The sequence below is a fragment of the Diuraphis noxia genome, unplaced genomic scaffold (assembly GCF_037042655.1).
Source record: "Diuraphis noxia isolate RWA-SAM2 unplaced genomic scaffold, SU_Dnox_SAM2 contig0001, whole genome shotgun sequence".
NCBI classification, from domain to species: domain Eukaryota; kingdom Metazoa; phylum Arthropoda; class Insecta; order Hemiptera; family Aphididae; genus Diuraphis; species Diuraphis noxia.
Genome location: NW_028301711.1, coordinates 39,328,567 through 39,342,106, shown reverse-complemented (window position 1 = coordinate 39,342,106; position 13,540 = coordinate 39,328,567). Strand labels below are relative to the sequence as shown.

Genomic DNA, 13,540 nt, shown 5'->3' with positions numbered 1-13,540 from the left:
GATTGTATATATTGTAATTTCTCAAACACTGTCACTTGCTATTTTGCTAAAATGATAAATTATAATTATAATTTTAAATTTAATATATTTATTTTATTGAATACATCTGTGAGGTAATTATGTTCTATGTGAAAAACAAACCGACATTTTCAGTTTGAAATTGTTGCTACACTTGTTTTTTAGCAAACTGTTTTGTGTAGATTTTACATTTTTTACTTAGGTAGGCTTAGAATATATTTTCAACTTAAAACAACTAAATTTTATAAATATAAATATAATTTTAATTTATTAATGACGTTGAGTATAATTACAAATTAAGTATATTACATGTATTTATTTTAGTAAAATAATTTGGTGTAATATATTGAACTTAAGATTAAAATACTATCTTAACCTATTACTATTGAAAAAGGTGTAAATTATAATTTTATTATTCAAATTGTTTCAGTATGCTATTAGTTAAATTATTGAGTTTGACTGTTTGTTGACTTTTCTCTTGATGAATTTGTGAGGATGTTTTAACATTGATAGATGTTTTACTAAGATTGATGCTATTATCTGTTTTCTCTATTTCCTGAAAAGTAAAATGATAACTTTATGATAGTTTAATTTTCAACCAAATTTTTAATTTTTGTGTTTGTTTTAAATATTTCTTAAAAACTACCTATTCATTTATTATTTTTAAGATTTGGAGCACAGCTTTATGAATACTATACAATGTACTATGATGTATGAAGTTTTTTTACAATGTAAACTGTTAAGAAAAAATACACAAACTATCTTTTTGAGAGAGGTTATTGATAGACAATTGGGGATTCAAAATTAGAAGTTTTCTATTACTATTTGAAATAATTTACATAATTTTTCAGTTTTAAAATTATTATTCATATAATTTTTTGAAGAGAATGGTCACCAAAATGTACGAGATACACTCATTATCTATTAGCTATTGAACAGCATAGTGGATAACTACTTAGTGGCTTTTTCATATAATAACATTTAATTAAATAGTAAAATATTTGAATTTATGAAATACTAATTGAGTATATTATAATAAACGATAAAGTATAGTTATAATGTGGAAAACACTCAAAAATTTTAATTACCTACTTAAGTACTCTAAATAAATAATACATACCATTAAATCAACACTGACTTCATTTTTTTTTTCATTTCTCATCAAATATGCAAAAGGATTACTGGTAGCAGTAGCTGTGATTGTACTCAATGACTTCATTTCTTTCTTTTCTTCATATTGCTTAGAGCTTGTTCCATCATTATTAGTTATTTTTTTATTAGCGAACAATAATGCGTTAGTCAACTTGTCACTAGAACGTTTCATGAATGACCCTTTTATACATTTAATATGCTGGAAAATACCAATGATTTATAGAAAACAACTACTAACATTAATGTATATGTAACAGACTACAATATATTATATTTTAAATTGCAATATTTTATATTTCAAACATGACATATATTATTAATAAATAGATCTTACTTTTGATGCGAGTACATTCACAATTTGGGGGTCAACAAAATTATTGGTTGTTATTTTATTTGTTTTTGTTGTATCATTTGAATTTGTATTTAAAGTTTGACTATTAGGATCAGATTCATCAATAATTTTATTTAACTGTGTTGATTCATTTATTTTTTCAGTATCAGATGTCTTTGATATTAACATACTTTTTCCATTTTTATACTTAACCTATAATAAAATAATTTAAATAAATATATTATTGATTAATTATTAATACATAGATTCAAGAGAGGGCCACATTACTAAATAGCATCGAATAATTTGAAATTATGGTGGCCCATCTTATATGGAGATGAAAAAAAATATGGTATAAGTAAACATAACATACAACATGAGTTTTTTTCACAATTGATACAGATGTTTGTAAAATATTTCTTGATTCTTCATCTTCACAGCTTTCATCCTCATCAGAATATTTATTTTTCTAAAAAATATAAAAAAAGGTTAAGTGGTCAATATATAATATGCATTATAAATATATGTAAGTGTACAACCACTTAATCAGCAAATAAAAATTATAAATAAACTGATCAACATTTTTTTATATATATATACAGGCATAACATTGAATTAGTTATTGTTGATATAATATATTATTATTTGAATGAATAATATTATGAATCATTAAAAATTGAAACTATTACATTTAAAGATCAATATTGTGATTTGATCCAACCAATAGTATCAAAATATATTTTATTATTATGTGTATATATTATCAACACATCAATAGTATAGTGCAGTACAGATTTTGATTTTAGATATGCATTCAGAATGAAAGTTTATAAAAAAATGTAACAAAACTAACAAGAATAAATAAAAATATATATATATATTTTACAATTTTTGTAAATGACAACAATTGTAAAAAATATTAATATTTGACAAATCATTAGTTAGATGCATTACAAAAAAAAAAAATTAATACACAAAACCAACATCAAATTTTCAATAAATTATCTATATAACAAATATCATGTAATTATGTTCATCAGTGGTGAACTATGAAAATAACACTTAACCTATTTTAATGAAATTGTGTAAACATCTCTTGTTTGTTCCAACCTGATAGATTGTGATCTCAATAAGTGGTCCTTAGATTTTTTTTTTTATTATAAATTTATAAAAGGGCTTAAAGATTTAAAATGGTTGCTATTGGTTAATGCTTACAGATTATACTAGTAATGGCCAAAAGGAAAAATTAGTATTTTCTGATATTGGTTACTTGGGCAGATGAGATAAGCGCATGCATAAAATCATACATCAAAAATCTATATGACACTACATTTTATCATTTTGTCACAGGCAAAGTCTGATTAAATAGCTAAAAATGGATGATTGGTTTATTTTAAGTAAATATATTCAAAACTACAATAGATTATTTATATAAAAAAAAGATATACAAATAAATTCCTTGAGATATGGAAAGTGTATTATCTTGTTTTCAAACTCCTATAGGTAGCTTAATAGTATGGATCAGGGCTCACATATTGGCAAAATATTATACTACTATATTAAAATTAGTATGAATATTATATTAAAAATATATTTATAAAAAAAAACTAATCGTTAGCACAGAAATGCCAGGCAAGATAGCTAGTAAATAATATAATATAATATTGTTATGTTTTTTGAGGATGAGAGGTACTCCTATAATTTAACATTTGTATAAATCAGTTTCACCATTATTTTTATGTGTTAAAAGTTGCTCGCGTAACCTATAGTAGAAGCTGTATTGTGAAGAAATCCAATCAGATGTTTTTCATATCGGGAAGGTACAATTAAGTACAGAAAGGTGATTTTTTGATTCGTATACTGAACTAATATCAAATTTTGCATTGCAAGTATATTTATTGGGCAGAGTTTTGATCAAATTTTACCCAAACAAACAATTTATAAGTAACAACAGGAGCACTAATCTTAGAGCGAAAATAATGCACAGACACTCATCAAACATTAATCAAATGCCTTACCCACATAATGGATAAAACTGTACAGTATTGATATATAAGATGTACCAGGATGTATCAAATCACTGTAAATAAATGTATATTTTAATATTTAGATATATATTATATTGTTACTTCTGATAGATAAGATTCACGCTTGAAACGTTCATTTCTCCAATGTTCCGTTTTTTCCTCATCACTTAAAACATCATCCTCATTATCATCTTCATTGTCTGAGAATAACGGTCTCTTTAGAGCAACATCATTTTGATCTGTATAGGAAATACAAATATTAAGTTTAAAGCAAATATAAAAATAAATTAAAATCTAACCAGCATCATCCCACTGAAATTTTCTTTTTCTGTTGGATTCTGAATATAATTCACCATCTTCAAGAAGCATTTCTTTAAGTGCAGTTACTTGCTGTTTATCATCGTCTAAAAGCTGGCGCCTAAATCCAGTTTAAAAATATTAATTTAAACCAAATTATTACAAATAAATGTCTAAACATACATATATATCTTGTCTAATCCATCCTTAACAAGGTTTTCATCCAGCTTATCTTTGTCCCCTTCTTCTTCTTCCAGTTTGTCATTTAAACCAACTAATCTATCTTCATCATCAGAACTCCAGTCTGATTCAGATAATTCAGCTTCATCATCAAAAAAATCTTTAGCTGAAACTAGTTTGAGAGACACATTATCATCATCGTCTTCATTTGTAATATTGGCATGGCCATTTTGAGAACTAAAACAATAAATATTACTTTTAAATTATGTTTAAAAATAAGTTATAAATATTTAACTAACACTTCGTCATTAAAAAGGTCTTTAGCTGAAACTAGTTTGAGAGACACATTATCATCATCAGCATCATCTTCATTTGTTATACTATAAGTGTCATTTTGAGTACTAAAACAATAAATATTACTTTTATATTATATTTACAAATAAGAAATAAATATTTAACTTACACTTCATCATCAAAAAAGTCTTTAGCTGAAACTAGTTTGAGAGATACATCATCATCAGCATCATTTTCATTTGTAACACTGTCAGTATCATTCTGTGCACTAGAATGACAAACATTAGTCACATATTATATTAATTAAAAAATAAGCCATAAATAATTTAACTTACACTTCAGAATCAAAATTATCTTCAAAATCATCTACTTCTTGATTATTATCTCCCTGTAAATATAAAACATAAATTTATCAAGTGACATAAAACATTAAGTTTTGTATTGCTAAAACCTTAGCATCCGATTGTTGGGATTGAAATTGTCCAGAACAAAAACCCATCAGTTGTTGTGTAGAGACAATAGCTTCAGAATCATTGAATAAAGGTGATAAATTATTTGTTATTAGCTGAATATCTGTGTTTAAATGATCTTCATCTTTATTGTTCATATCATCGTCACTGCTTTCTGATAATAAAACTAATCTACGTTTCTTTTTCTTAGAAAATTCAATTTCACAGTCTAAAATAAATATTTTACAAGATAATAAAACCGTTAATAAATTTTCATTTTTTTTTAGATATTTATTTGTATTACCTTCGTCGTCTTCTTCTTCATCAATAAAATTATTAGGTCGATTGTCTTCATCATCTGAACTACAATCTAATTCAGACAACTCCGCTTCATCATCAATGAATGTCTTAGCTACATTTCTTTTTAATTGGTCTTCAGTGTCTATAATGTTATTAAGATTGAAAATTATGTACTTACTTATTAGATTCTAATTATTTTCTAAGTTTCCATTACCTTTCTGAAATCAACAAAAAAATAGCATATTAATTTAATTAAAGAAAGTAAAATATTTATAAATACATACCTCTGTTTCATCTTCAAAAAGATGTTTTTCTGTATTCAAGCTTTTCTCTTGCCTAGAATTGTCATCATCATCATCATCATCCGCAGTAACAGTATCTTCATCATCATCATCATCAATTGTTTCATCTTCAGATGATAATTCACTTGCTATATTTGAATTGGTGTCAACGTTTTCTTCATCATCATTAAACTCAAATAAACTATTGTTATGGTTCTCATTAAGAGAAATTTCTGTGTAGCACAACAAATAAGTACTATTAAAAACATTAAAGTTATACATTTAAACTTTAAAGTGTGTTTTTTTCTTAAGAAACTAGCAAGTATAGCTAAAAATATAGATAGAATTGCAACTTTTTAATATACAGGTGTCATGTCCTACATTGGCAGTGTATATTAACACATTGATTTATTGGTTAACAAAATTATACAAATTATTAATTCTATGACTAAATAAATTTAAAAATTACTGCCAACTGAGATTCTTTTAAATGCTAAATTATGCAATAATAGTACATGCACAAACCATAGCAAAAATGAGTCTCAATAAGATCATATCTTTATATTTAGCTATACTAGTAAGTGTGTATATTTAATAGATTAATTTGGTAATTTAAATTTAATAGGTTATTAAGCTTATTATTAATAAGTATTACATACGAATAATTCAATTTGGTTTCAAACCTTTATCATAGTTTTTATCATTTAAAGAAAAATTATTTTCTGCTTGAGTATTACTAGTATCCAAAGATACTTCTCTGTTGTTTTCTTCTTGGACACTCTCTTCATTGTAAAATTTTTCAACAGTTTGTTCTTTATTTTCAATTAATTCCCTAAATGTATATACATAACTAAATTAGTGAATAATAATAAAATACAATATTTGCTATATTATATTATTATGTTATTACTTATTACAAACTAATAGGTCATAGAAAATGGTTATGTACCTACCTATACAGAGTGTCCCAAAGAGATCTGACATTTTGACAAACGAAATAACTTTTGTTCTAATCAATATTTAAAAAAAAGATTCTTTTAAATATAATCCATAGACACCTGCGCTACATTTTTAGAATATATTTTTTATTTTTATTTTTTAATACTGAAAATAAAAAACTTAAAAATTGATAAATTTTTTTTTCGAAATATTCAATATAGCCAATTTTACTAAATTTGATTTTCAGAAAAAATTTATATGATAAAAACACTTATTGAAGTCAAAAGGCTGATTTTTTACAATTTTTTTAAATATCAATATTTTTGTTAGGTAAATTATAATAATTTATAGTTTATACATCACATATTATTAAAATATAAATACAATAAAAAAAATAATTAGATTTTAACATGCACTTATTTAAAAATGTTCTTATAAAATATTTTTAAAAAACTTTATTATATTTGAAATTACAAGGTTTCTAACATAAACTAGATCATAATTTACTTAATGAAAATATTGATATTTAAAAAAATTTTAAAAAATCAGTCATTTGACTTAAATAAGTGTTTTTACCATATAAATTTTTCTAAAAATCAGATTTACAAATTGGCTATATTGAATATTTCAAAAAAAAAATTTATCAATTTTTAAGTTTTTTATTTTCAGTATTAAAAAATAAAAAATAAAAAATAAAAATGTATTCTAAAAATGTAGCGCAAGTGTCTATGAATTATATTTAAAAGAAATTTTTTTAAAATATTGATTAGAACAAAAGTTATTTCATTTGTCAGAATGTCAGATCTCTGTGGGATACCCTGTATATTATTATATTTAATATTAAAATTACTTAAGAATGTTTTTAAGTCTAGCCTCATGTATTAAACAAAAGGTAAAATGAATATCCGATTAATGAAGTTAAACTAATAAAAATTATTTAAATCTTAGAAATTTATAAATAGTAATTTATATAATAAACTCTATAAATATATAATTTATTCTCGAATAGTGATTATTAGCTGAGTAAACATGTTCACAACCATGTATCATGATAATGATATCATAGTTAACTATATCAATAGGTACCATTAATCAATAACTTAAAAATAGATTTTGAAATATAACACTAGATTAAAATAATCATAATTTTTATAATCCTGCCTAATGACTTAACTATAACACAGTTGTTATGTTCACTCAATAAAAAATGCCCTTCATTAGCTATTAAAAACATTTCATAGTGAGAAATAGTTAATATAATATATGTAAATATATATATATACAGGGTGATTCTTTTATCAAACAATACTCATTATTTAAAAAAGTATTGACTTTTTTCAAAATTTTTTTTTCTTCAAAATTGTAGATTTACACTCTTCTTGAATTGTTTATTTTTTTTATATTTTTCACCCTTATATTTATTAGATAAACCACTATCAACTTTTGATTTTCAAATGGTAACCTATACTTAAAGTTTCATAAATTATTAAAACTATTTTTTTTTTATTAATTATTACGTTAAAATTTCGAATTTAGCGCTAATAGTTTAAGAGTTACAGGTATTTAAAGTTTAGATTGGCAGAGTGGAGTGGTACGGGGTTACCCCGCTAAATGTTTGTCCACTACTCCGCTTGTCTAAACCTTTAAATACTTATAACTCATAAATTACTCGTCCTAAATTCGATTTTTATGTATCGAAATTTTTAGAAAAATATTCTGCTTTGGAATATGAAATTAAAAAACTATGTTGCCATTCAAAAAAGTAAAAAACTTAAAAAATGTTGAGGATGAAAAATATTTAAAAATATAATTTTTTAATAAACGTGTTGGTTTTTTAACAACTTGAAACTATGTAAAAAAATATTTTGAAAATAGTCAATACTTTTTTAAATAATGAGTGTTGTCTGATAAAAGGATCACCCTGTATATATAATATATTAACACTAAATTAAATGGTATATAATATGTTTTAGAAGTAGTGGATGTACATTTTTCTAAATACTTTATATGTTTATTATTTATTAAACTCAAAATTTTTAATAATACTTGCCATGCTTTATGCAGTAATTTTTTGGAACCTGTTAAAGATGCTTGATACTCAGTTGATTGTTTCTGTCTGTTAAGAAAGTCTTTTAATGACTTTTGTTTTGGTTTATGATATGGTAAACGCACATGACTATCACTAACTAGTCGTTGAGTTTCTCTGCTTATTTCATCTATATTTGTCTTACTATTATTTGAAGATTTCTAAAAATTAAAAATATATTTATAATTTATATTGGGCAATTCACATTTATTTTTTATTATTTTAATTTATTAACTTTAATATTAGTGATATAATCTATTATCAAATTTAAAAGTAAATCTAAAACATAGGTTAATTTAATCAAATATTGCCAATATTGGAACTATCAAAACTTGACAAGATTAAAATTTGTAATTACACATTTCTAAGGACAATAAAACAAGTGTTAGTATGAATGTAGCATATTCTTAAAAAATATTAACTTTTAGGTATACAAGGATAAATTATTTTTTAACAAATAAGTCATGACATAAATATACTAGGGATTAACTTTTTACCATCGTGATTAACACATTTTTTGATTGAAATATAAAAATAGGTTCTAAAACAAAACTTATCATAACATGGCCTTCAAATTTCAAAATTACTAATATTATTTCAGTATACCTATTTCTTAAGAATCCAGTAAAAATTAGTCAATAACCAGTTTTTTCAGCCTATAACTAATGAACAGTTTTAGACAAGTCCCTGCCCTTTGATTTCTATATTAAAAACTGTTATTCCATCAATATTGTTATCACTATATAAAATCACCACATGATGTTTGATTTTCCTGTCAATTATTAGTCATCACTCAGTAATGTTTTTTCATACATCACATGATTAATAATATTCTCAACACCTAAGTATCTGTCAATAAAAATGATTTTGTCATGGCCGTAACACAAATATTTAGAATAATTATTATCAAATATTATAATTTAGTTAAATACATTTTATTTTGGTATATCACTAATTATTTTAGAATCAACAATTTTTTTTTATATATTATATTTTACATAAATATTATGGTTCATCAACCTCCTATAAGCACAAGCTAGTGATGGAGGTTGAGAGTTATGTATAATGCTTATATGAATAACTTTTAAGTGTATAATATAATTTTAAAAATCGACAACTAAACATTAATTATATAAATAGTACATAAATGTATGTATAATTAATTATAAATACATTTACAACTATAAGAATGACTAATACACATTGTAGAGTTAGATTAAAGGTATTTTTTGTCATTAAGATTTAGAGAATTGAACACTTATACCATCTTTTGGATAATTTATTTTAGATCATAGGCTTAAGTTTCTCATTTATTAAAATACTAGCTGAACCCGTGCACTTCGTAGCCTGTCCTACCTCTTATATATCTCAAACTTTATGTTAAATTTGTTTCCTGTGATTATGCTAGCAGTAAATTTTTATACATATAGATAGATAATTGTTAAAATATACTAGGTAATAATCGTACAGCAATATTCAATTTAGTTTATCATTATGTATATTTATTAATTTTATGATGAAAAGTGTGACAATTCAAATATTGGCTGTCATATAGTATGCGGTCTACCTCTGGTTTTTACATAGTCATTACTAGGCTAAGTTTATTTTTAATAGATACACTTTAATCTTTTTCTATCTTTTGGATACACTTTATCTTAATATAATATATCTTAATATACAATACTGTAATTGTAATTATACCAAATTTCATTGTAATTGGTCCACCAATTGAAATTCAGATACATAAAGGATAAATAGACAGAAATCTATTTATATATATATGTTTATCCTATATACATTTCAAAACCGGTGGACCGATTGCGACAAAATTTTGTATAGAGATAAGGGCAGAAGGCTAAGTTAAAAAGTGACAGGCCTAATTATCATTCATAATTTCTTTGCTTCATTGTTTCTGAAGCTCATATTGCCATTTTCTTTCATGCTCAAGGCGTACAACTACCAATTGATCTTTTTTTGGGAGGCATAATTTAAGAGGTAGAATTTTTTACGGACTATGAAGTGCACAATTAAAAATAATTCACACTGCTTATTATAAATCTAGCATGAAATTCAAATATCTGGAGAGATCAAATTTCCTTAGTTAACAGAAAAAGTTGTACAGATAAATTTGAAATACCACACATCAACAAAAAACGATTTGTACATTTACCTCGTCTCACCTTGTAATGAATACACTAACATAATATTGACTGCGTGTATACTAATATCATAATAAATACAGAATGTATGTATGCTTACCATTATTGTGAATTGTAAATTACAGTTTAATAGATCGAAAACCAATATAGTTGAAAATCAATAATTCGAAAATTTTAAATACAGTTCAAACACAATACACATACTACCTACGCGGATAGTGTGTACTACATAAATATTGAATATTTAAATAATCGTCATCAGTAATCGCATAGGAATTTGGTAGAGTGCAAGTAGTTGTGGAGGTCTAACAAAGTGAAAAAACTAAATAATTAATAATTAAAATAATTAAATTAATAATATTTCGACTATAGTTATCTTATATTGTTATCGCTATTTTCGATATTTTGGCGGGCAAAGAACAACGAGTGACGATGAGAATATGATAAGACCGAGCAGTGTGGGCATCGCGTATTCATGTACGTTATTTTGTTCATAATCATACATTTTCTTTTACCTCCAAAATAATAAAAACGTAGGTTGGTACCTAATATAAATTATTGTAGTAACAAATCACAATTTTACAAAAACAATAGTTGAATAGGTAAGTGCATAGGAATCATAATTCCCCCGTGTGTTTAATTTCAGTCGTTAACCACACATAAGTTCAGTTAATACCTAGGTGGGTACAAAATATAATCGCGATGTCAAACCAAAACTTTGTAGCCACCTAGTTAGCTAGTAATACGCACCTATATAACACTGACCTATTTTCATTTGTCGTGTTATGATTTATGAACACCATGCAATCACTTTCCGGTTCCCTCGGTTTGGAAGGTTAAAAGCCATATTAAGACTACGGAAAATTACAATAGGTACAAGTTGTAAAAACCGAAAAATCCATCGATATTATTACATCAAATTAACATTAAACAATTTATTATATTTTAATGAACCAATGTACCTAAAACATATATTTTTAGATAATTAAAATTGAAATTAGATAAGTACCTACACCTATAAAGAATTTATTGTTTCTATAGGATGCTATTAGTGTTGTCTCCGTGCTCAGTCTTAAAAAGGCCAACAACATTGCAATAACTGTATTGCGCGACACAACCATACTCCCTCTTGCCTCTACATTCAAATGTACCGATCCATTGATAAATAGTTTATTTTTTTCAATCATATTCTATATCTATCGGTTTGAAAGTAAATCACGTAATATATTTTACCATAATTGATTATGATTATAGCTAATATACACTAACATAAATAAATATTTGATTATAACCGTTTTTATCGGTTGTTGCCGAGAAGCAACACTATATGCATTATGCATATAGGGTTAATGTTTCTAGTAAAATCAACAAAATTCCACAACGCATAGAGAAGAATTTAATTTATGTTATAGAGTTTTTATTTTTTTGGTTTAACAAGATAGTGACTATGTGGCTCACTAGCCAATATTTTTTAACAGTTTAATTTTTTTTTTAAAAACCTAATGGTATCGAACCGATAATTGTATTTATGTTATCCAAACAATAAAAATGTAAACGTACAATGCTGATAAAGTTCTTTCATGTGTGGTGTAGAATTTTGGTAATTATATTATAAATACGCTGGAAGTACTTACCTTAGATGTTGATCCGAGAAAAAGTAGTTTTTGATATGCTCATTTATAAGACGTTCTGTCGTTCTCTGTAAGACCAACATGTAAAATTATTTGTAAATATTTATTTATCAATACGACAATCGGCAGTCAGTATTTCGATATATTGGCAGTATAATAATAGTTACGTATCAAATACCTACATTTGCACATATTATTATATGTACCTATATGGTCGGGGATTGTCCCATACGAGACACAGCAATATTATATTAAAATGTTTATAATAGGTATACATGATTCTAATAATAAACACATATATTTTACATCAACACAATTTAATAATATGTTCAATTTTATATGATTTATATAAATTCTTCGAAAGAAATGCAATTTATCTAAAGGTTTACAGTGGCGTAATTACGGGGGGGGGCGGGATTTGGGTGTCGTATCCCCCCATGACCTTTTTTTTAAGACTGGTTAACTACATTCACCTATGTACTTCTTTATTTAATAATATTATTATTATTTGTTTTTATATTTATATATATTGAATCAAATACCTCGGCGAATTAATATTATTATAATAATCCATTTTATACTTTATAGAAATAATACAAAGAAAAACAAATCCTTTTTGCTAGTTGTACATAAATAGTTCGTTTAAATGCAGCCACGCAAGTTTATAAGTATCACTATTGCAATATGTTTTGTGTATGTTTTGAGCTTGTTTATGCATTGTGTAGTGGTACAAAAATAAACCACCGAGCAGTAAAATATTATTTTATCGTGGATCGACGACGCTCGACGATTATCAGATTATTTTATCTAGATTAAAGACTATTGTCATATCTAACCTAACCTAACCCAACCTACTATTTTTCCGTAGCCCTATTGAACTAAAAATAACCTATCGATTTGTACACTTAATCGGAATTTATCGGTGATATACGATTGCGTACGTTTTTCCCTTTTAGTAGAACGATTGCGTACGTTTGTACTATTGCGTACGATTTCTCTACCTATACCTTAAAATATTACGATTGTGTATGAAAATGAGAGCAACGTTGCCAACATGTACTTACTACTTATTATAATATAATTTAAAAACCATTATTATAGTCAATAAATACAACAAATATAAGTTATAAATTAAAAACGTTGGTTCTAATCAATAAGCAGTCCCTGATAAAAAATTTAAATAATAATAATATAATTTAAAAAAACTAAAAACATTAAGTCAAATAAATACAAATCATAAGTTATAAATTAAAACCTTGGTATTGATAACTAGTTTATCTATTTAAAAATTATTGTATGTAACTATATGTATGTATTTTAGTTAAATAATGTGAGTAAGTAATTTATTAAATACTTACAAAACGCCACCAAGATTGACTTAAATGGAAACGGCATC

General features: G+C 24.9%; 1 protein-coding gene across 1 annotated transcript; it reads right to left on the bottom strand.

Annotated features, from left to right (window-relative positions):
* Positions 1 to 65: 65 nt before the first annotated feature.
* LOC107170244 (uncharacterized) lies at positions 66 to 10,884 on the bottom strand. The gene is made up of 16 exons (XM_089216598.1): positions 10,614 to 10,884; positions 8,319 to 8,515; positions 6,013 to 6,161; positions 5,329 to 5,562; positions 5,053 to 5,190; positions 4,751 to 4,977; positions 4,635 to 4,687; positions 4,469 to 4,567; positions 4,305 to 4,406; positions 4,009 to 4,242; positions 3,828 to 3,946; positions 3,631 to 3,767; positions 1,875 to 1,970; positions 1,505 to 1,714; positions 1,139 to 1,369; positions 66 to 574 (listed from the first exon to the last, which is right to left on the bottom strand). The coding sequence occupies exons 1-16, from the start codon at positions 10,614 to 10,616 to the stop codon at positions 431 to 433; spliced, it is 2,373 nt and encodes a 790-aa protein (XP_089072724.1). The 5' UTR covers positions 10,617 to 10,884; the 3' UTR covers positions 66 to 430.
* Positions 10,885 to 13,540: the final 2,656 nt, after the last annotated feature.

Excerpts from the sequence above, each read along its gene's own strand:
- LOC107170244 (XM_089216598.1), bottom strand. Across the intron at positions 4,688-4,750 it reads CCCAACAATCGGATGCTAAG|GGAGATAATAATCAAGAAGT; the intron begins GTTTTAGCAATA and ends TTATATTTACAG. Across the intron at positions 4,243-4,304 it reads GACCTTTTTAATGACGAAGT|TTCTCAAAATGGCCATGCCA; the intron begins GTTAGTTAAATA and ends TTATTGTTTTAG.